This window comes from Delphinus delphis, chromosome X (genome assembly GCF_949987515.2).
Source record: "Delphinus delphis chromosome X, mDelDel1.2, whole genome shotgun sequence".
NCBI classification, from domain to species: Eukaryota; Metazoa; Chordata; class Mammalia; order Artiodactyla; family Delphinidae; genus Delphinus; species Delphinus delphis.
The window spans coordinates 97,147,744-97,173,075 of record NC_082704.1 but is presented as its reverse complement, the minus strand read 5'-3'; the positions used below and the strand labels follow the sequence as shown (position 1 = coordinate 97,173,075).

The 25,332-nt window shown below is 35.8% G+C and overlaps 1 protein-coding gene across 1 annotated transcript in view; it reads right to left on the bottom strand.

The window, feature by feature from the left end:
- Window positions 1-1,397: 1,397 nt before the first annotated feature.
- The window catches only part of TMEM47 (transmembrane protein 47), a 29,324-nt gene continuing 5,389 nt past the window's right edge, over window positions 1,398-25,332 (bottom strand). The window contains exons 2-3 of the mRNA XM_060003010.1: window positions 14,803-14,943; window positions 1,398-4,796 (exon numbers count right to left, since the gene is read on the bottom strand). Of these exons, the coding sequence (XP_059858993.1) occupies window positions 4,618-4,796; window positions 14,803-14,943 (320 nt within the window). The 3' untranslated portion in view covers window positions 1,398-4,617. The remainder of the gene's footprint in view (window positions 4,797-14,802; window positions 14,944-25,332) is intronic.

The following is a 25,332-nucleotide window of genomic DNA, read 5'->3' as shown; positions in this document are numbered from 1 at the left end:
ATTTTTATTTGCTCCTTTAATCTTATCTCATTTAAGGTTGCACTTCTGAAAAGCTATTAACAGAAGGTCGTAACATGAAAATTTGACCAATAAATTAAAAATCCAGGTATTCAGTGGATTATTCTACAGAATACAAAATAATTTCGCTATCAGTTAATTTTTCTAACCAAAATGACTTAAAGACCACCAAAATGGAACATTGTGTTGACAAAGCATGGGCCTGACTTAATAAAACAAATCACAAACTGACTATATGGCCACTATGGCAAAGCAAATTAAAATTGTTTTCCTGTTTCCTGTTCACAATGAAATATCTGAAGGCAATGGATTTTCCCTTGTCTAATCCTAGTGAAGTTATCTCTCCATGTCTTCCAAATTCAGAGAAACTGGGTCATGGATAATTACCAGGCAGGACATGACTGTAAAGGTGTTTTGCCTGTGAGAATTCTGTATGAAAATGAAAGTACCTTATACTGAAAATATAATACATCAAATGAATGATGCTGATCCATCGAATTAGAATAAGGTCATTGAAAAGGAAAATTTCTACGATAGAAAATTTGTGAAAATGTTAGAATTCATAACTTAAATGTGCATACTTTTGAACATCTGATATTAAATACCTCATAGATTTATGAATGATTTACAGTATTTTTTCAGCAGAAAAATATACTGTGAACTTGTCAAGATTTGAGCGTTCATGAGAAATGAAAGGCATGACAAAAAATATATATTTTATATTCAAACTGATTTTATCAACACAAGAAAATTTGCTCAATTATATATGGCTCTATTTCTGCCTTCCAGAAAATTTTCTGACAATCATACAAGTGAATTTTTTGCTCTAATATATATTTCTTTCCAAGTATACTTAACATTTATCTAATACACAAAGGGTGATGGGAAATTTGGACTTTATGAATTTCTACACATACACATATGCACATTGAAAATTCAGTGTCTAATTAAAAAATAGAAATAAGGCAGGAAAGCCTGTTTTAACATACCTTGCAACTACTGAAAACTAAACAAAAACCAAAATAGAGTATCAAACCCTTCACTACTCCTCTTTCTACTTGTGTGATTAGACAATAGGAAAAAGGAGAGCCTACACTATATCTCCTCTCTGTGCCTTTTAAGATAGAAAGTTAAAAAAGACACTTAATATTCTTTCTTTTATTGTTCATATAACTCAGCTGCAGAAGATAGAAAGGATTTGGGAGATAATTTGAAACAAAATATAGTTAAAAAATTTTTTACACAAAATGAACATGTCATATCAAGCTATGTTTTCTAAATAACATATACTTTATAAAAGAGAAAATGAACTGAAGACATGTAATTTAGAAACCTGTTAAAGAGTCCACACAGTAGAGAAGACACAAAGTCAAACCACATCAGTGAAGCCACTTTTATTTTTATTTTTTCCACATAGATAACTTCATGTCAGCTACAAAAATCATGAAATTAAGAACTGATCGTGAAACTGCAAACTCAAAACCACTGGAGTGATAAACAGGTTCCCCCCAGAGGACTGTTAAAAAAACAATAACCAGAATAGCATGAATTCATATTTAAGTATTAAACATGTCATATATTTTAAAATAATAAATATATAACAGCAGTAGAGAAACTAATAGCATAAACAGCATGGAGTATATTTTATTTTTTAAGACAGATGAAATTTCTAGGCACAGTTTTAGGCATTAAAGAGGACACAGAGGCATAGGTTAGTGTGTGCTGCTCTGTACAAAAATACAGTCTGAATAAATTACATTGCTAGCCATACAATTAGACGTCACTTACCAGTCAGTTCATTGCATGTTTAATAATATACAGGTACATGCTAATCCATATATATCATTTATATTTCAAACACATAGGTCTCTCTATATTTATGTCTTTAAAATTTACATGTTGAACTTACAAAAAGCTAAATTGTTGTGCAAGAAATCCAAATAACTAGCCCTGCTGAGTACTTTATGCTATACGTATGTATGTATATCTCTCTCTCTCTCTCTCTAAGATAAACAATGGGATTGTAGTTAATAGTTTGGCTTGTAAGAAAACATTAAACAAACCTAAAGCTGCAAAGACATAATGTTATTGTGAGTGAAAAATTCACTTGTGTTGATTCTGATAGACAAAACAGTATTTTGGATGAGCAATGACAACTTTCATGTTATATTGAACTTGTTAGTAATGAAACACTTTCAAATATTAGTGATGGTAGAAATATAGCATAGGGCTCTTCACTGGGAAGGGGAAAAAAGTTATATAAGAAATCTACTTCTCAGTAAACAGCAAATATGTGTGCCTTAGCTTATACTATATTCTGTCACTTTCCAGCTTTTCATATTGACAGAGAATGAAAACTTTGTAAGACTCAAGATATGATATTGTTCTAACAGCACACTGCATCCTCTACTAGGACTAAGAAAAGTGCCTCGTTGATGTCAGCACCAAAGTACTGTTTGTCCATTATTCAGGAATAAAGAGATTCTCTCCCAGTAAAGAGTGTTTAGTAGCTGAAATCCCTTTCCAACAAATACCGTTATTTCTCATGCTGCTCTGATAATATGCAATTAACAGCAAGATAGTCTGGCCCAGATTTTACTATTTCTCAAGAAAATTGCTTCAAAAGATTCTATAATAGTAATATCTTTCTGGAAAATTTCCACTCATAGTTTCTTATGATTCTATACAGAATTATATACTTTTATAAAGGTTTCTCTCTAGGATGCATTTAATCATTTTTGTCTGTCATCGCTAAAATAAGAATAAGCCTGGTTTTTCAAATTTACTTTGTGATTCCATAGAAAAGTCACAAGATAAGAGGGTTTTTTTAAGTCTTTGAATAATAAAATAGTTTTGTTTTTTTCCTGTTGTTTTGGCAACAGTTCTTAAGACAAGCTGAAAGCAGAACTCTGCTTTGGGAGGTAAAGCAAATTATTAAATACTATTGATGTGGTCCTGCTCTTAACAGATTTTGCAATATAACAGAACACAGGTACATTTTAAATGATTTCTCCAATGCTTCTTTCTGCAAGAGGGCCAAATAGTGTCTTTGTTAACAAAAATAATTATTTATAATTTTTATATTAGAACTGTATATTTGATATAAAAATATGTTTACAATTAAACTAACCAAATTTGTATATTAAACAGGATTAACACAAGTTTGCAGTGTAAGACTCGTTGCAAGCTTATTCCCTATTATTGATAGTTCCTTCCATTTGACCAGTCAATAAATGATTCCCTTACTATAAATCCATCATAATTGTGTGCACAAATCAGTTAGCCCATTAGTTAACTTCAGAGGACCAGGTGATAACCAGATGAATTCTACTCCTCTATTGACATTTAGACATTTATATAAATCTATCACTATTCCTTTATTTTTTAATGAAGACATTTAAAATACTTGGAAAAAAAGCAGCCTTCTATTTTAATGAATTTTAAACAAAATTATCATCCTAATTGCTACTCTCTTTTGAACTACAGGGCTTACAGAAGAATCATTAATTTTCAGATTAACACCATTTCAGTTTTTCTTCTTATACAATTCTATTAACACTTTCCAGTGAAACAGTAGAGAACATAGAGCAAAAGCTTTAGGGTATATGCACTTTTGTATGGTAAATAAGTGTGAATACCGATCTAAGCCTCTTAAAAATGTGTACAAGGTTAGTGTTCAAATCACTTCACTAGAGCAAACATTTATTTTATGTGCAAAAGGCAAATGCATGTGTAGGGCTAGGGAATAACTTATTACCATTTATACTAATGGTTCACCTTCTATAAAAATATTTAAGCTTGTTACATATGCACAACTGTTTGCTGTAATGTTTGGTAAGTGATTTAAAGGGTACTTAGGACAAAAGCAACTCATGCATATTTCTTTCTAGTTGCCCCAAGGAAAGTAGAGACTCAATTTTTCCTCATTCTAGATATGGCTGAGGCAAAATTTCTAACCACATAATGAAAAGCACATGTCTCCAAGTCTTGACTTCCTTCCCAGGGAGATGCTGATTGCCAAAGCATAACCTCCCTTTAAAACAAGTATTCTTGAAGGTGGAATATGTATCATTAACCAGTTACATTCAGAACCCCCATTAGATGCTGAAGGGAAGTTCACTTTTCAAGAGTTCACTCAAGCAAATAACCAACGGCCAATGTAGTCACTGGGTGGGATAAGCAGGCGATAAGGACTCTAACAGAGGAATCCTTGTCAGCACAATGGAGCTTCTAAACGTTGCTTATGCCAGCTGCTCCCCTGCAGGCAATAGAAGATTCAGGCATTTCTCATTCCAACTAGTTTCTCACAATGGTTGCTGTCATATAGACCCTTCACTTGTCAAGAAATGTGACATGAACATATTGGAAGTTTGCAGCATTTGCCTATGTCTAATCAGCTCTCTTAATTTGTGCAGGTCCCTAAAATGGATGTAAAAGCTGGTTATGATGTTGACAGCCAAAAGGCAAAAGATATTAAATCAACTGAGCAAACTGCTTGATGCTCCACAAGTGTTTTAGAAAATAGTGACTTAGAAAAGATGCAGATGTAATCCTTTTGTTGGATGGTTGATTTTTTTTTAAAATTTTAGACTATTGGTTCTAGTAGTAGTCTTCGTAGTTCTTAGGGTTCAGGCAATAAAGGATGGCACCCCCAAACGAAAATATAGTTGCACCCCAGGCCAAGCCATAACCCCAATTGAACTCATGGTAAATTTTCAAGCTCACAGTTTCAATGAACTTGATTGGGTAAAGGACCAGGCTGCAAACCTGTAAAACAACTAAAAAAAAAGCAAATCAAAATTAGGAAAATGTTATTTACAGGAAATAAAATGATATACAAATATACATATGTATGAGAATTACACTTTAATCAAATAAACAAAAAAGCCAAAAAATTTGAAGCATTGCTTATTCTAGATGGTACACTTTAAAATATTGACAACTTTTTCTGTTTAACACTATTTCACAGTACAGTAAGAATTACTCTATTAATAATTAGCAAATCACTATAATAGTATTTGATGAAATAATTAGTGTAATATAATTTATATGAGCATACAAAATAATGGTTCTCACTTTACAAACACATATATAATTATCACTATTATGGCAAGTAGTACTAGTTTAGCTAAACTGTTTCACTATACAACACCTGTAAATAGCTTCCCAAGAATAGTGACCCCAAATAGCAGCTAAAAACCCTTGTTATTTATTTATACTCTTGAGAAATTGGGGACTTTGAATTCATCTGTACTGATGAAACTGGTGTACCTGTGATTCAAGATGTGCTTTTGTTGCTGTCACTTCTCAATATCATCTAACTCAGCCCAATATTCCAAGTCCTACCTTGATGTCCTTACTCTGATCAAAAAATATTTTTATTCTTTTCTTTTCATCCAGTCCATACCTCTTATCTTTTAAAATGGGTTCAAAAGTCATCTTTGTCAAGAAGCCACACCAACTTACACCCTTATTAGATATAACAGGTATAAATATATTATATATTTATTCCTCACCTACTTTCAAAAAAGAATTAAGTCTATGAAGGCATGGGAGGTAATCGTACTAGAAAACCTAAGTTAATGATGTCTACCACAATAGGGCACAAAACTTAGCTCTTACTTCTTAGTTAAATCTTAGTTCTTAGGCAGGGCTAAAGGGGAAATGTGATGAGTCATACTTAATAAAATAAAAGAAACCAGTTAATCGGGAAGGGGGAGGTGCTTTTTAAAAAAATATCTAAAATGCAGTCGGTATTTATCCAGTGGATATTTATATGGGAGACACTGGATTATATATGAGGTGATGTCTTCCATTCAAAATCATAACTTTTTTTTTTTTTTTTTTTTGGCCACGCCGCACGGTTTGTGGGATCCCCGACCAGGGATTGAACCCATGCCCCCTGCAGTGGAAGCACAGAGTCCTAACCACTGGACCACCAGGGAATTCCCTTCTATTTTATTTAAATCAATTTAATGAGAATTTATGGGATGCATCTGCCTTATTCTCTACTATATGATGGCTTCCACCCTCAAGAGACAATCTTCACCCTGAAAAATCTGAGATATAGTAATATGTGACAGGGATTGGCAAACTACCAAATCTGGCCTGCTTTTTGTTTTTGAAAAAAAGTTATACTGGAACACAGCCAGGCTCATTCATTTATGTACTGTTCACACTACCATGGCACAGTTGAGTAGCTGCAACAGAAACCATGTGGCTCACAAAGCCAGAAGTATTTACTATCTGGCCTTTTATAAAAAAAAAAAAGTTTACCAACCCCTGATATATAACGTAAATTTTGGGTTAAAATAATTATTATTTAACTCATCTTAAAAATACCATAAATTCCAAAAATGTGAATGATTAAGGTGTAGGAGACAAGAATAAACTTTGACACAGTAAAAATGATACAGCTTATTACATTTTTTGAAAACAGCAAGAGGATGGATAGTGTGTTTAATTAAACTGGAATTTCCTGCTTTAAAATCTACTCTCATCTATTCTCAGTACCTGTAAAATATCATTAATACCAATATGACTAATGTTCCTAGAAAGTCTACATTAACAGTCATCTATCTCTGGCATAAGACTGATGAACTACAGAAAACTCATGAGGGGGCATGATTCCTCAAAATTATTACTTTCGATAACGCTCAGACTAGGGGTGAAATGACCTTTCTGGAAGCAGATATAAGAATTCCAAACATTTTTGCCATGTAGCTCAACACTGCTCTGGGCCAGCACTAGCCTACCATACTTCCACATCACTACTGACAGTGGATGGATAAGTAGGTCCATATAACAGGAGAATCTCTCAACATTCAAAACAGAAATCACACGTTGTTTATAGTTTAAAAATCTCAGAAAAAGTTTTAAGTCGTTGTTAGAACAATTAACAGCATATTATATAATCCACACTTCTATTTCCAGCCAGTAAGTGCTAACTGTGTATTAATTTAAAAACTGGCTGGCTCTGTGCCTTTGTGATGGAAAGGGTGCTTTCATGTTTTAAATGTCTTAAAACTAACAAGAAGTCAATTACTATCAACCATGAACTACAGAAAAAAAAAATCCAAAGTTACTAAGTAAATTAAAAAGAAAAGCATTTTTCTCCTTTGGTTTCTATACTCTGGTCACTAGTCAAATCATGACTGATCTTGCCAGGATATGATTGAAATATGAATGTGAATTAGAAACAGTAAAATTCATTTACTCATTCAACAAATACTTGAATGTTTCTAAAGTGACACAGTTTAAGGCACTGGTAACACAAGTTGCTACCCTCATGGCTAGGCACACCATTATCAGTAAATAAATATAGAATACAGCAGGTATTGCTAAGAGACGTGAAAATACAAGAAAGCAAGAAAACAAGACAGAGGGATGCAGGCTGCTCTTTTAGATGAGAGCTGAAGAAGGCCTCTCTGGGGAGGAGTCATTAAAGCACAGACCTGAATGAAGTGAGGAGTGTAGGTCAATGTAGTGGGAAGTGAGCGATCTTGGGTAGAGGGCACAGGCAGTGCAAAACTGATGCAGGAGCACACTGGGTACAGTGGAACATCAGTAAGGATGCTGTGGATGCAGTACAGCGGTACAGAGAGCAAGGAAGGGAACAGCATGAGATGAGATAGAAAAGACAGCCAGAGGCTCATTCAGGAATGGCCTTGTGAACCATGGTCAGGGGTCTGGATTTCATTCTAAAGGTGATGAGCAACTGCAAGAGGAATGTGAACAGAGAAGTAAAAACTGATCTGAATTATATTCTAAAAGGATTATACTGCTTCTTTTGTGAATCAGCCAGTTCCTGGAGTGAGGTGTTCACCTATCCTGCTTTTAATATTCATTTCAATGTGTTTTATTTAGCAAATATTTGGTCTTCATGGTATAATATAATGATATAGTTTCCCTCTAGTGGGAAAAGTAGAAACACGACTCCATTAGGCTCCATTGGCTTCCTTCTCTCTCTTGAGCAGCTTTCTTAGAGATGGAACTTTATTGTGTTGTTTGCCAGATGAAAATAACCCTAAAATGCTTTATGCTTCTGAATTATTTTAATCCCTTTGGAATCACTGAGAAAAATGCATGTAATAGCAAAATTGAGAAAAAAATATAATCTTGCATTTGTAAATAATTTTCTTCATTTAATATAATATATAGATGCAGGTTAAAATGTTTCCTTGCCTTTCACAGATGCTGCAAAGGAAACTAACAAACACACCTAGAGTCCAGAACTCAAGAAAATAACACCATACTATGTTTCTACTTTACCACCAATCGATGAAACATAACAGGCATTGGCTGTGGTATTTTCTATGCTCTATCTGAGAGGCATAAGTAAAGTTGTATAGCGTTTTAGAATTTGAAGGGAATTTGAGGTTCATTTTATTCCCCCTCCCTACTTTTTGGAAAAGAGGCAACAAAACTACCAGCCATGAAATTGTGCAGACAGAAACATGACAAGAACTTAGAGGTTCTTGTGTTATTTCTAGTTTTCTTTAAGGGGATATTTTTCAATGTTTTCAATATTGAAATATTCAAAATATTCAATATTCAAATAGTCAATATTTTCTAACATGGGGATATTTCAATATTTCAACAAACATTTATTGGATGCCCACTGCATTCTAGGTGAAAGAGGTAAGACAGATAGGACACGGCCCTTGTCCTCTGATATTTCATACTCTATCGTGGAGACAGACACACAGATACAAACAAATGTGTTCAACAGTAGTAGTAGAGGCATGTTCACTTATAATCCGTTCATCATGTTTATTGAGCTCTAATGATATTCCAAGTACCACTTCTGCCTGCAGAAAGAAGGGAGGGCTTCAGAGACGAAGCACTATTTGAACTGGTTCTTGAAGGATGGACAGTACTCGGTCAGAAGAGAAACATGAAAATACCTCTAGGAAGAAGAAGCAGTTTCCATAAAGCTTGGAGATATAAAAGGCTGTGCCCATAGAAAACTCACATGGGTAGAATGAAGGGCACAGTCACATGGAGATGTTTGGTTTAGACTATAAAAGACTTATTAGCATGTCATAAAAATACAGACTGGTTTCTATAGGGAGACATTTCAGAGGTTATTTGAATTGTAGATGCTGTTGGTACCCTTTCCATATACTCTCATCCTCATAATTTCAGTATATGTCAGCCTGACTTTCGATTGTCAGCACCTGCACTTCTTTGCCTGACTTTTCCTCTGGCCACAAAAGCTACTTTGCCTTACTCCGAGGCAGGTACAGTGTTCTGGGAAATTACCATTGCTGTTTCCCCATCATCACCAACAGCCCTTACCAATGACTATCAGCATTTGCTTTATAAATACTCCAATTCCCTAGTCCTTCCAGTGAGGTAACTCTGAGGGGTGTGTTCTGCACTGGTTTCCAAAATTTTTCCAGGAAGATTAAGCTCCAGGTGCTTACAGTGACCACTGGTTTGATAATGTACTCTTTATTGGCTGCCTTCTCTTCCCTGTCTCACTTTCTTTCCATATCCCTTCTTTTACCTCCCAGATTAAGTACTTGCACTTGATTCCTTGCTTCAGATTCTGCCTCTGGGGAAACCAAAGGAACAAGTGACAAGACCAGATTTGTATTTCAGAACTACATCTCATGTGTTTGTATGCAAGACAGCCTAAAAGGGAGGAGACTGGAGGAGGACAGGCCCCTAGGAGGTTAGTCAGTGCATGGATTCCTGTGCACAGTGATGACTAAGGTAACATCAGTGGGAAAGGTCAGGGAAAGTAAAGACTATAAAAGAAAAACTGAGTAACTGGATTCCAGGAAAGGGAAAGGAAGGAGTCACATAGACAGTTTAACTCAGACGTTACCACAGAAAAATAAATTAGGGGGAAGTTCAAATTTGGGAACTGAGATGTTGCACTTGAGGAAGAGTTATATCCTCAACTAACTCAGTAATGGTGGTGTATAAAAAGAAACTACAGACTTAGAAGATAATTTAAAGACAGAATTGATAGGACTATCCAGCCAAGTCCCCTAAATATCAAATTTACATAAAGGAAACAATATTTGTAGAATAAAAAACATTTGCCCATGAAAGGTTAACATGAAGCTATCAATTTCTCTCCTTTTTAATTTAATCTATAACTACTTAAAATTAAGCAGTACATATGAAATGAATTTTGATGGTGATACTGTAAACTGTTCTAACCAAAGGGTAGTTTGATATGGATAAAGATCTGTGAATAGAACTCCTTTTTAGTTTGAAATATAAGCTGGACACTGATTTTTCTGTCAAAATCTAGACTTGAGATACCTCCAGCCATCTCCTTGTGCCTGACAGGATGGAGAGGAGGGCTGCAATACACAAGCCTCTAATCAGAGATGGAAAGCAGGTGCAGGACCCCCTCCCAAAATATCCCCATTCTGCATAAATAATCATTTAGAGGAGGCTTTCTGCAGATATAACAGAAAGGAACATCCTCAATATACAATTAGTGGGGATTCTGTCATTTAAAATCTGAATTATGAAAGACTCAGATTTTTCTGCAACTTGTCTTAAAGGCCATGGGGGAGAAAAAGGAAACAATCATCCTAAGTCCCAGTGGGGCATAAAAAGATCTGCAAAACCATACAATAAGAGAAAAGGACCCAGAAAAAGGCAACCCCTCTAATTTCACCAAGTCTTTAGTGAGAACTAGATGTCAGGTATCAGAATCTCCTCATGCATTATCTGTCATTGTCAGTTACACAATAAAAAACATGCTATAGTCAACTGTACTGGACATGTGCACAGTTTTCATGATGTACTATGTTTCAGTCATGCTGTACTGATCAGTTTGTGGTCTTTGTGACACCTTGAGTTGCTGCCATCCTTCAGGTGTTGCTCCCAAGAGATGGAGTAACTGGAGTTACAGGATGGACTCCAACTGCAGTACACAGTTGGCAGCTGAATTAAAAATTCAAGGCTGGGGCTTCCCTGGTGGCGCAGTGTTTGGGAGTCCGCCTGCTGATGCAGGGGACACGGGTTGGTGCCCCGGTCCAGGAAGATCCCACATGCCGCGGAGCGGCTGAGCCCGTGAGCCATGGCCGCTGGGCCTGAGCGCCCAGAGCCTATGCTCTGCAACAGGAGAGTCCACAACAGTGAGAGGCCCGCGTACCGCAAAAAAAAAAAAAAAAAAAAAAAAAAATTCAAGGCTGATTCGGCTTTTATTTTTCTATGTGTTATATGTACCCAAGTACAGATAACTCCTGAAACCTCACTTGGGCTCTAAAATTAGAGAGCTGCCCTGAATTGAAACCCTGGCTCTGCAACTTACTAGCTGGACAACACCAGACAATTACTTAACCTTTCTGAGGCTGCTTCTTCACTGATAATATGAGGAAAATAAATACCTAATCTTAAGACTGTTATAGCAGAGATAGCAGTGTGCTACAGGTCTAGCAGTATGACACATGGTAGGTGCTCAGTTAATTATTATTATCATCAACAGTATCATTATAGATAACATCTTATTCTGAAGTCTAAATTTGTAGGACCGAAGGTAGAAGAGTTGTGGAACATAGGACAATGTTTTAGATGGGTTGCAGCGATGGCTGCCTCTTAGATCTTCTAGCAATTATTCAAGCAGGTAGCAAACCCACCCTAAATCAAGGAACTCAGAGAAAAAGAGAAGACAAGAAAACCTCTAAAATTTGTCTGGCTGTGTTTATAAGACTTAATCATCAGCTTTTAGTAAAAACCCTTTAAGAGTATATTATCTAACACCAAGATAGTGAAGTTGCATACTATAGGCACCCAACATACATTTGTTAAATAAATGAATGAAAATATGGATATATGAAAAATAATCTTTACAACTGTTACTTTTTTGAGCTGTTTTGGTCTTAGATTTGTGGTCACAGGGAATTTGCTGCTTCATAAATTGCCAACAGAGAAATGGTTTAAGAAAAAACAAATTACAGTTAGCTAGCTGTTTTCATGCCTGTTTTTCCCTATCAGATTATAAACCACATTCCTCAGTCTTCTTTCCGTCATTCACTCAGCTATTTACTGAGTGCCCCAGAGTACCAGGCACTGCATATGGTACTGAATTAATGATGTAGTTCTGCGTAGAAATGTTTCCAAGTGGTAGTGCTATGTCTGTTTTGATTTTATGTACTGCAAGTTTCAGCAGAAGCAAAAAAAAAAAAAAATATTTCTTAGCTGAGATAAGTATCATTCCCTATGTGTGTGAATACCAAGATAAAGCCTAATATTATTTGGAGAAGAAAGTATTGTGAGAAAAGTGGAGAAATACAGACCATTTTCAAGCAGACCAGGATGAGTAAAAAGGGAAAATAGTCCCAAATACACATTTACAAAGAATCACTAAACTGGTGAGACAAGCCAACCACTCGAATAAGTATGTTTCCTAAGAAGCAACCAAGATAAACAACCATGATTTTTAGCTAGCATTGTTTCAAGTAGGCAGATTTTCCAACTTTGTTAATCTTACATCCAAATCATAAATGGATTATTATGTTTAATAAATATCTTTTCCAGAAGTCAGCTACAGGCAACTCTTTAATGGCTTTTGCAGATGGGAGAGAGAAATTTTTTCATGACATGTTTCAAATAACCAGTAAGTTTTACCTTGCTTATATGCAAAGTGAACGCTAAACTAATGGTTATTTCAAGAAAAGCTTCCATAAGCAGTCTCAAAAGAGAATGAGTAAAATTAAATCTCAGCACATGTACAGTTTTAAAATGTAGCAGTATAATGCTCATTTTCGGTCTCGGCAGGTAGAATAATACTGTATGAATGTTGCTTTAGGGATTCGTCTCGTTATTTTATAATTTACTAATATTTGTGGCAGCGAGAGTTAAATCAAAATCTTTTTTTGACCAAATCCATTACCTTTAACTTATACTCATTTACAATATGTTTTCTGTTACAACCAGTGCTTATTTTCACATTTTCACAAATTTTGCTATACTTGGGAAAAACTATAGAACTTTTTAAGAAAAAACTGGAACTTCCAGTTATTTCTGTAAGAATGTTTATAATAGGTGCTTTAAACAACAGATTTCTTTATAGATTCTGCATATGCCATTATAGAGTAAGTTAAAGGCTAAATGGGATAGTAACTAGGTAGCACAATAATACTGGATATTTATAAGAGAATGTCTAGACTGTCTCTATATCTTCATAAATCAGAAATATGAGTATTCTAAAAATTATTCAAAACATAATTCCAGTTTTAAAGAACTGTATATCATTTCAGAACAATTTATCAAGAAATTCTATTATAATTGACTCTAATCACTATGTTAATAAATCCTAGCTGCAAAGATAAACTTATACTATAATTAAAATATCTAAGTTATTTCATTGTAAAAATAGGAAAAGAGCCGTGGCAAATCCATGAACTGAGAAATAAACTGCAGAATGATGGAATCTTTAGGAGAATCTTCATGTTATACTAAATTATTCACAATAGAGACCTTTATTACATGAGATCAACAATATAATGATATTGTGGCCACCGCCTAAGACTTCAAAATATTTTTTGTAATAGTGTTTTCTACTCTATTAGAAAGTATCTGTCATGCTATTTAGCCAGTTTTATAGGTGTCTCAATATAATGTCCAGTCCATAATAGGTACCCAATAAAGAGTGAATGAATGAATGAGGGATCCAGTAGTGAATGAACCACCCGTTTAGGATTCAGTAGCCTCCTAGCCCCAGGTCCACCAGTAACTACTATGTGATCTTGAGCACATCACTTAAGAGATTTTAATTAGATCTATTTCTACATTCTTTCAGCCCTGTGGACCGTTGTTTTTATGACCCTTGCATTCTGACCAGTCTTCATGGGTATAAGAAGATGAACACAAACAGCAGGGGGCAGCAGAACACTTCTGATTTTATAATTTTAGACCAAATGACCCTTCAAATCCTGAGAAATTTCATCTATTCCCATCTTTAAACAGCTTTAAAAAATCCATCTAACAGGCTAGATGGTTCTCTCAGTGTCTTCATTGTTGACAGTCACAGGGGCTTATTTTGCAGTCTTCAAATCAGATATGACTGACAGGATAAATTGAAGGCACCAACAAGAATATTTCAGTTTCAGTCATTTATAAGAATATTTAAGGAGATCCTTATAAATGAAACTTAAACTCATATCAAATAATGTACTGGGCTTTTAGTCTTATAAGCCCCCTTTCTAAATAGCTCCCTGACTTTTAGTAAAAGTTCCATTTTACCTGGGTTGATACTTTAATCCAAGCTGTGCTTCATAGAAAGATGGGTTGCTAAATTAATGAATATGCCATTGAACTCAAACGATTGAGTTGTCTGACGGGTCACGTTAAACATTATGATTTTTCAGTATAACCATGTTTATTTCAAAACAGATTTATACCTTTAAGAGTACACATATTGGAATTTTTTTTCAGTTTTATGTCAGAAAAAAACAATTTTGCCTTAAGATCACCAAGGGGGCAGTAAAAGGAGGAAAAAAATACTGGATGTGAAGAAAGACTGTTGGTAAACACATCTGCTGCAATTCCTAAGGCAACAGCCCTTGTCAAGAGCCATTATTTATTCGTGTTTTAGTTCGAAGTTTAGAAATTGCCACTGTGCTCTGTGAAATGCTTAACACATTGAAAACTGATACTATGATAAACCTGTAGCCAATTTACCTTAAAATATAACAAATGCCTCTTGATCTGTAGGTAATACAGCAGCCACATTACTGTTTCTGCATGAGAAGGGAGGATGGTAGAAAGGTTCATGAAACTTTAATGTTTGAAAGTAATGAATATATTTACCTGCTGCAAAAAGCATGACAGCAACAGGTCTGTAGAAGCGCCTTCGAGATCCCACGCAGATGGAAATCAAACCCACCAGGAATGCAATGAGAATGATGGCAGCACCGCCCAAGAGTAAAGCCAGAGTAGCAATCTGCCAATCTGGAAAGAAAAAAGAAAGGCATTGCTTTTTTCAAGCAGTACACTATGCTCAGCCGCAGTCACCTTGCTGCAGCTAAATAGACGTGATTTTACTGCATACCAAGCATCCTTTGGGATTTGAGATGTTTTGTAACAAAAATTACTACAAATGTCCTTATTCAGAAAAGTCTCCTACACTAAGCTAAACACAGTTGGGTTTTTTTTTAAATCTTTTTTATCCATGTACCCAAATCTCACTTATCCTTCCAGATCCACCTTGAAATCTTCACTAAGCACAGTTTTTAGACCACAGGTTTGCCATGCTTTTCTTCCAAGGACTCTATTAAGCATTCATGCTAAATTGGTGCCCCCTGCACAACCTATTGTCATTATTATTATTATTTAATTTTCTATTGAACTGTAAAGTTCACAAATCATAAGTATAGAAAGTAGAGGACTTGATGAATTTCATGTATATTTACACACCCACGTAACCACCACCCAGATTAAGATAGAGAACATTTCTATCACCCAGAAAGTTCCCTCATGCCCCTCCCGAGTCAATTATCACCCTTCTACCCAGGCTACGAACCAACATTATTTACGTATTAGATTTGCCTTTTCTTAAACTTTATATAAATGGTATCAATTCTTTGATGTCTGGCTTTTAAGTCTGTATTTATTTTCTGTCTGGCTTTTATGTCTCTGATATTCAACCACGTTGATGCATGTGGCTGTAGTACATACTCTTTTTTTTATTGCTGTGCTTTCTTAGAAAGCCTTCCTTTGCACACACACACGAAAAACCCAACTTTTTAATTGCCTTTCTCTCCCTCCCCCGCCCCCAACTAAAACAACTCCCCCAGCAAATTAGCATCAGGAAGATTTGTTGTTTGTTTTTTCCTCTTCTCTTTCCTTTCATTCTAATCTTACTGTTGTATTTACCACCATAGGGATGGTTTCTGAAAGTAAGTATTCCCAGGGTGCCAGAATGGACTCTAAGTGGCTCCTTGGCTCCTTTCTTCATTCACACGCGTTAACAGTAAGCATATACTAACCACTTACTATGTGCAGGCTTCTGTACAGATACTTTGAGTCTCCCATGCCCTGAATGAAACCGAAACCTCACTGAAATGTATTTGTTATTTCTTATAAAATAAAGATTTAGAAAGAGTATGACACAAAACTGGCCCATTTTCCATTTTATAAGAGTAGAATGTTCTCTAAGAAGTAAAGTGAATATATAAAAGCACTATCCAGCTTAGGAAGCATCACAGAAAATGACACTGTGGAGAACATTCTTTCGTGGGTTTTGTTTCAAAGTCCCAGGCTGCCTCTTCTGGTCCTCACTTTAATGTATGTGCAAGAAATAAAAATAGACTTTAACCCATGGTTAAATTGCAATGCAGTCTATCCAAAGTCAAGAACTCATGATATTTTGATGCTGCACTCTGAAATTATCCCTCCAGATAGCCCCCAAAGTGCACTCTTTGCCACTGCAGGATAAGGGACAAGTAGAGGAACCTACAACGCCCTAAGATTTCCTTCTTTTATTCACACTTGTATAACCCTGCCTCAAGCATCCTCTTCCACATCCTCTCCTCCTAATAAATTCTGGAAATACAGCTGGCACTGAACTAGAACTCGCACAGCATTCAATAAACAAACAAACAAGGGAGAAAACAGAACAAGTCCATACTCCTTAAAATATAAAGATGAATCACAAGAAAGTGGAGAGCATTTTTTTATGCCATCTATTTGTAACAAAGCAATATAACTTCAAACAAAAGTATATCTGGCTTTCAACTAGAGTTTAAAAGGATAGCCATACTGTGGGGTTTTTTTGTTGTTGTTCCATAAAAGCATGTAGCTTTGAATTAAAAAAACAAAAGAACAATCCTTACATTTGGAAGTCTCTAAATTTTTTTGAAAAAGTTTATGCATAGCACAATTTTATTGCACTTTAACATAATAAAAATCCTTCTGAAAAGTTATAAGTTGAAATTTCTGAATAATAAATCAAATTTTCATTATATCTAAATGTTTGAGGTACAAAAAAAATAATAATAAAATCAATCCATCCAGACATCAATCAAATTCCTGGAGGCTTTAAGAGCCAATGCTGAACATTTTCTTGTTGGAGTATTACTTTCATAAAATGAGTATTGCTTTTAGCAACTTACTCCAATTTATTTTAAATGAATAAGAATTTTGAAAGTATCACTTTTGTTTAAATCAAGATACAACTTATTCACTCACTTTAAAAATATCTTAAATATAAAAGCACAAGATTGCTTTTTTCCAATCAGCTCTTTCACATAGTCCAAAAGGCATAAAATGCCATACATTTGACTATTTCTACTTTTCAATCCAAAATAAAACAGGAATTTTGATCAATTTTCTCTACTTTAAATATCCTCAAAGAATAGCTAAAATATATGTATTTATTTGCATTTTGTAAAGAACAAGACTAAGAAAAAAATTGGCAAACTTTCCCTCTAAAGGGCCAGATATTAAATATTTTCGGCTTTGTGAGTCATGGTCTCTGTTGCAACTACTCAAGTCTGCCGTGTTGTGTGAAAACAGCCCTAGGCAGTATGTAAATAAAAGGAGCATGGTTGTGTCCCAATAAAACTTTATCTACAAAAACAAGTGGTGGTCTGTCAGGCAATAGTTTGCTGACCCCTGGTCTATACCTCATCTATATCTATATCTATATCTATATCTATCTATCTATCTGTCTATCATCTATCTATTGATTGATTGATAGAATGTGTTTTTTTTTAATTAATTTATTTATTTTTGGCTGCATTGGGTCTTCGTTGCTGTGAGCAGGGGGGCTACTCTTCATTGCAGTGCGCAGGCTTCTCATTGCAGTGGCTTCTCTTGCAGAGCATGGGCTCTAGGCACATGGGCTTCAGTAGTTGTGGCACATGGGCTCAGTAGTTGTGGCTCGTGGGCTCTAGAGCACAGGCTCAGTAGTTGTGGCACACAGGCTTAGTTGCTCCTCGGCATGTGGGATCTTCCCAGACCAGGGATCAAACCCGTGTCCCCTGCACTGGCAGGGGGATTCTTAACTACTGCGCCCCGCAAGGAAGTCCTCATGTACCATTTTAAAATGTTGAATTTTCTTTTAGGTAAAGGCCTCTCAGACAATAATAATTTCATAATGAAGTCAATTTGATTAATGAGTAATACAGGAGTGGAAAGTGATGCATATCCAGCATAACAATAGAAAACTGCAAAAAAAAAATCCTAATTTCACATGTTGAATTTCCTTAAAATAGTAATACTTTATTTCATACCGAAAGCCAATAAAATGCAATAGAAGCTACAGGAGAATAACAAGTATTAAAAGGGACTAGAACCTAATTAGGAGGGGAACCTCTTGTAGCAAAGGAAATAGTTCTAAAAAGTAGATGAATACAACCAGTTCTGATTTTCTTCTATATGTCCTGTATTTAATTTTAAGTATTGAGGCTGTGGCTAATGAGAAAGTCACTTTAGACATAAAGTCAAAAAGGAGCACCAGTCACCAGCATCTCCACAGTTATGATATTGCTACCCTTCCCTTTGGTCCACAACCATAGCTATGCCTGCTCAAACAGAAAAGCCATTTTATTTTCCCAGAGACTAGAATTGGGCCACATATGTCTGCCACTGTCCTGGCCAGAAGCTGGGGCTTAGACTGAAGTATTGAGGCTATATCTCTGGTGGACGGTGCCAAGTTTCGGGATTGCTGTCATTATACCCATTTGGAATGATTCACTTGGGCAGGTTGCCCAGGACCAAAGCTTTAACTCGCTGACCAGTTGAACATCAATCAGTAAGCTGAAAAAGCAGTTTGAAATGGCTACCATAGTCAAGGAGGCTCAGGGTAGTTTTCAAGGTTCAGCACTAGGCACATTGGAGCTGAGAACAGTGCACGTGGCATTGTGTCTCTTTCAGTAAACAGCAACAGAATCCACTGTCCAAATATTAGGACCTGCCTCACAGATGAGTTAAAGCCAGGGACTATGCAGATAGGTCTGATACCATTTTCCTCTTTCTTACTGAACAAGACTAGGAGATGGGGAATAAAACAAGTCAAAAATACTTTTATAGATACCTACTAATGGCCATTAAAATAATAGGCTGGGATTCATGTTTACAAAGACATGTATTTACTTATCTACCAAATGTAGATTTAACAAGAATATATACATATAAAATATTTTGCTATATACTACAGGACTCGGGCAATTTTACATTAATACTATAATAAATGACTGGAAAACTATACATGAATCGTTTTTTCCATTAGAAGGTTTGCATGCCACAAATACTTGCTATCCCATATTCAGTGTTTGCAAAACAAAATGTCATAAAATTCTCAATTTTCAGCTCCATTTCTTCAAAAAAAACATCATTTTAAGTTCTCATAATTTGTTAATTTCTATATCAATCTTGGTCCCCCAATTTTATAGCCCTCACAGTATTTAATCAGATGAAGTGTTAAGAGTCCTTAGAGATTTATTACTCGGCATTAGTTTTATACATTTCTATAAATGATATACTGATACTGTAGTGGAGCAGTGAACGTAAACCAGCTCTGCAGAACATCAGTGGCCATGGTTCTGTTTTACACACTGCAGTGCTCTGCACAAGTAAAACTGCTCATTGTTCAAAGTTGGGCCACCTGATTTGAAATCAGAGTTTGGTTTCTAAGACCCGAGAGAACAAGTGATAATAGGTTTGGAGGAAATAATGTACAACCTTGGTCCATAAACTGGTTAGGTCTCAAGTGGGCTGGGAGGGATGTTTTGGATCCGGAAATGAAACCTGAAATGAGGCTGGCATAGTATCTGTCAGGTTCCACTTAAGAGTATTTTGGCAAAACTGACACAGTGACACACCGGATGCATTGGAACTGTACCTACAAAAGCCAAGGCTAAAGATAAGTATGTGCTTCCCTATGACAGCTTTCTCTAACAGAAAAAAGATAAAAGAAAAAAGGAAAAAAATAATTAAAATAAATAAATATATATAGATAAAAGACAAACACACAATGTTATACTTTCCCCCGCAGCTACAGAACAAAAACTGGGCAGTCCATATGTCAAAACATCAAGTCCAACATTAATGTGCAACTCAGGAACTAAATTCAAATCCTCTTTCTAAGTATTTTTATTAGCGGGTGCCACAGTTTCCAATGTCTATAAATGCTTTAGTATTCTGCAGAATTGTGCTGACTTACTTTACAATCTAATACATGAGACTGGCCTGAAATTGCTACTGCATTATGAAAATTCTATGGGCCACATTATAACTGCCAAATTGGAGAATTCACATTCCCTTGGGGAATTCACGGTCAAAATTTACTTCCGATTTTCAGGAAAAGCAAAATCTAAATGATGATACATTTTCCACACTTTTGAGCCAAGGTCAGTGTAACACACCAGTGCCTAAAGCTTTCCTCCACCCGTCTCATTTCAAAACCTTTAACTCATCAGACACTGGCTAATTTATTTACCTCTGCAGGTATTGTTTATACGCTGAGATTAGTTCTACTGTATGTAAATCCTTGAGCACACAATTGTCACTTCTTCTAGGAAATTAGATATAATTAAAAAGCAATGAAGAAATACATTTTTAACCTTATAAATTCAAGTCCCACAGCAGGAGTGGGTGGTACTTCCCCGAGTGTATTCTAATATTTTAATGCACAATTCTCACTATTCCTATAATTCTCATCAGAAAGTAAAATATTGATTTTCATAACTTTTATAATCACACTGAAATGTGCCAGAAAGGCACTTATATTTTTACCTTTGGATTCTCCAAAAGAATATTCACCAAAATGATATCCATAACTGCAATCAAAATCATTCACTACTCAACCTAGAAGAGTAATCTTTTCTGTCATCTTGACGCTATCTCACAAGCCATCCACAAGTTCTCCTTAAAGTTACTCTGCATGTGGCAGATGAAGTGGAAAATCGGAACCATTTGTGAGTGAGTTTAAACTTAGTTTTCTTAGCTAAGTTGCATCCTGACCTAAATCCGTCAGCATTGCGTTAATTTTCCACTGTTCCATGGGATACAGACACAAGCAAAGGCAGCCAAAAGAAGAATCCGGATTCTAATTTCAATAATTAAAATGACCATCTCCTTTTTCAAACAACTAATATCAAAACTAACATTCACATGCAAACAAATATTTATGGCAAACAACTACGTCTTTCATAAAATGACAAACAGTATAGACACTGTGTACACCGAGCTGCACACAGTCAAGTGGAATGTCAGAGAAGCACCTACTATAAAACCCATGTTAAGTTGGCAACAATATGATTTAAGTCTCACTCTTTAGGCCCATTTATGGATAAAAAAATGTGTCAGAAATACAGCGCCAACCTGATTTTAAGCACATAAATTACCCCAGGTAACCATCCAAATACATAATGCAACAATTTTAATGACCAAAGTGCAGGTCAATTTTACCAAAATTTTGGAAAATTCTGGGGGTCCAAGAGTGCCAAACAGGTTATTAATTTTCAATCCATGACAATTTCATTCAAGACTTCTGAGTTGTTTTGTGTTGATGTTTGAAGAACACACATACTTTTTTCTTTACAAATAAAGGGGCACTTTAGCTGCTTCACAGAATTCTATCACAGAAAATTTGGGGAAATGTAATTTATCATCTAAACACCATAACATAGTGTTTTTTTCCCCAAATAAAACCATTGTATACACTGCTTAGCCAAAGCCCTGCTATTAAAGTATGTTTCAGTATTTAGACAAAAAAGAAAGACACCATCACTGCTAATGGCTGCTGTTTCTTACCAAGTATTATATTAAAGATTTCGTTAGCATTTGATGGTAACTAGTATTATCTAATGGGTACTGGTATTTCTCAATAGTAATTCCTAATCATAGTACATATATAAACTTGTGATGTGTTTGTTACATCAAACATTGTTCTTCTCTACTCTTTGGAAAAAACCTAAGAAGGTTACAATTTGGAAAACTTGGTTATTTGGAAAAACGAGAAGAAAACCCATGCCAAGACTAGGAGTGGGTGACCTGCCTCTAAGCAACTAAAAAGCTTTTGTGATGGGTTTAGTGTAGCTAATAATAAAGAGCAGATGGAAGGCAGCCAGCCAGTCACCCACGATCAGTATTAAAACACCCCCCAGTAAATATGGAGGGATAAATTTGGCAAGCTAGTGCCCCCACCAGTTCCCTGTTAGCAAGCTTCTTTAGATGAGAGCCCTTCTTCTACCCCCCTGCAGAAGGTGAATTTATATTTATTTCCTCCTTTATAGTACTTCGTACATTTGTATTATTTCATTAATTTGTTTAAAAGAAACTTTCATTCATCACCTTGCTCTCACCACCAGAACGACTAGCTGATTTTGTACCAGGACAATGCTTACTCCCTGCTAGGAAATCAATGAATATGTTTCAATGAAGTTAACTACTTGGATACATACGAGAAGATAGAAAAAGGCCTCCTGGGACATTTCTATCTCTCTTTAAGTCACCTACTAGTGCTAGGAAAAGACTCCAGGTTGCCTTCACAAAGCACTATGCATTATGATGAACATTTGGTTTCAGGACCATAAAACATGACAGAAATAAAACTCCTTCTGATGGAAATTTGAGTCCTTTTGTGGATGTGCCTTTTCATGCATAGAGAATATGTGACTCGGAGTCCCAACTTCTATTTTTTTAACATCTTTTTGCCTAATACGCATATATTTTGAAAAGACGATCAATATTTGTGACCTTATCTTGAAACATGGCTCATTAAAACTATCATTTTAAATCTCACAACAGTTAATAAGCTGGTAGAGATAAAAATGATCTAGATATTCTTTTCCTGGTTTTCTGGAAACCATGGATGCTTCATTTTTGTAGGGGTTATTGTTTGTTTAGTTTTGTTTTGTTTTATTAATAGGAGTCTTTGGTGCCAAAGGCAAGACTACAATAGAACAGAAAATTGATGGTCTACTTATGTCTCAAAATCCCAAACAAATATAGGAGCAAAAAAGGGTAAGGAAGGTGTCCTTGTCTAATTTTCAAGGGAGATGATCCAATACTTTAAAAAGACTGGTAAGATTTAACTGTCCATGCCTTTGACATGTGAGGATGAAATTCTGCTTAAGGAAAAATCTGTCTCATAAATAAGTGTATCTTAAAAAAAATATATAAAGCCAGAACGCAATAATAATTGTTTTTTGTTTTTGTTTTAATCTTTATTTATTTTTTGGCTGTGTTGGGAATCCACTGCTGCGTGTGGGCTTTCTCTAGTTGCAGCGAGCGGGGGCTACTCTTCATTGCAGTGCGCGGGCTTCTCATTGTGGTGGCTTCTCTTGTTGTGAAGCATGGGCTCTAGGCGCGCAGGCTTCAGTAGTTGCAGCACACGGGCTCAGTAGTTGTGGCATGTGGGCTCTAGGGCGCATGGGCTTCAGTAGTTGTGGTGCACAGGCTCAGTAATTGTGGCGCATGGGCTTAGTTGCTCCGCAGCATGTGGGATCTTCCCGGAGCAGGGAGCGAACCTGTGTCCCCTGCATAGGCAGGCTGATTCTTAACCACTGTGTCACCAGGGAAGTCCCCCAGAATGCACTAATAAGTTGATAGTAAAAATCAGTCTCTTGATAAATAAATGTATCTTTAAAAAAAAAATAAAGTCAGAATGCAGTAATAAGTTGATCCAGTGAAATTTATATGCATATAATCAAGTTAAGAAACTTACATGGCTGGCTTCCACAGACTTTTGGAAGTGTTTTTCAACTTAAAATCAAGCAGTTGTTTTAAAGAACCCTATCATAGAGAAACTTAAAGAAAAAGAAGTTTTCATTGATTTTTAAGGACTAGCCACGGTAACAATGTAAAATTTGATGATAAAAAACATCTAAAACTTAATGGACTTGTCAACAGTGAGTCTATTTGAAGACTCTTTAAATTCTATGGGAAATCAAAAATCTATGGGAAATAAAATCTATGGGAAATCAAATCTATGGGAAATCAAATCTATGGGAAATCAAATCTATGGGAAATCAAATCTTGGATGATAAATAATCTTCTAAAAAGTAGACAGCTGTTTCACATGCAGTCCTTAACTTCTTCATCGAAAATTCCATACATGATAGTATTCAACAATCCTTCAAATACCAAGAGATAGTTATCTGCAATATTACTGGAAATTCTGAAAACCCACCCTGCAAAAATACTATGGCTAAGTACAATCTCTCTATTGAGTCTTTAATATTCTGTCTTGCCTTATTTTTCTTGTCCATGCAATAAATTTAATCGGGCAGGATTATTTTTTAAAATCTTTTCTACTCCAAATGTGCTGTGATTCTGTGACTCAACATATGGGCAATTATCAAGAGAAGAATCATGTTATTAAAGTAATGAAAAAACAAGCAAACAAAAAACATCCCTGCAATTCTCATACCTTTCTAGCACTACAAAACTTGGCTCCTGTATGGAATTGTTACATTTTAGTGTTCATGTACAAACCATCTTGTCAGACTCATACAAAACCTTCTAAGAAAGGCTAAAATTTTATCATGAAGTAGCAAATTAAGAGTTCAGATTCTTAATCAGTTTGATCCTTGATCATTTGAGACTATAATCCAAAAATGACCTAAGGTTGAATATATAGAGAGAAAAACGTTCTCTATTTTGTAGACAGGTTAAGTTTTTGAGGTCATTTGATTCCAAATCTAGAGTAATCCCATACAAGCGACTAATCATTAAAGCCATGTGTTGGTTGAGGGCAGTTTTTGCCCCAGCCAAATGTTATTTATACAATTGATTCAAAGTTCTTAAAGAAAGAAGCTATGTAGTTGTCTTGGTTCTTCAGAGGCAATAAAGAAAGAATGCAGATTTCCGGCTAGACTCCAGTGTCAGACTATACTTGCACATGTGGCCCAAGAGCATTTCCTATCCTACGTGCTCTTCTACAATGTGACCTTGCCACTGCTCCATCAAGAAGTAGAGCCCAATTCTCCTCCCCTGGAATCTGGACTATACATATGGCTCCTCTGTGATTTCCCAGGCTGCTTTAGACAGAGACTGGTTCTCTTTGAACCCTTGCTCTCAGCAAAACTACTCATCCTGTAAGAAAAGAAGTCCAACTATGCTGAGACCATCATGCTAGAAAGGCCAGTCCCAGCTGAGTCCAGCCTCCCAGCCATTCCCAACAATAAGTCAAACCCCATGAAACCATTTGGAAGAAGATCCTGCAGTTCCAGATGTTCTAGTTTCCAGCCATTCAAATCACCCTCAGCTCCAGCTCCACACATCCTGGAGCAGAGACAAGCCATCCTCATTATGCCCTATCTGAATTCCTGACCCACAAAAGTCATGAGCATAAAAAAATAACTGTCATTTGACACCACTAACTTTGGGGCT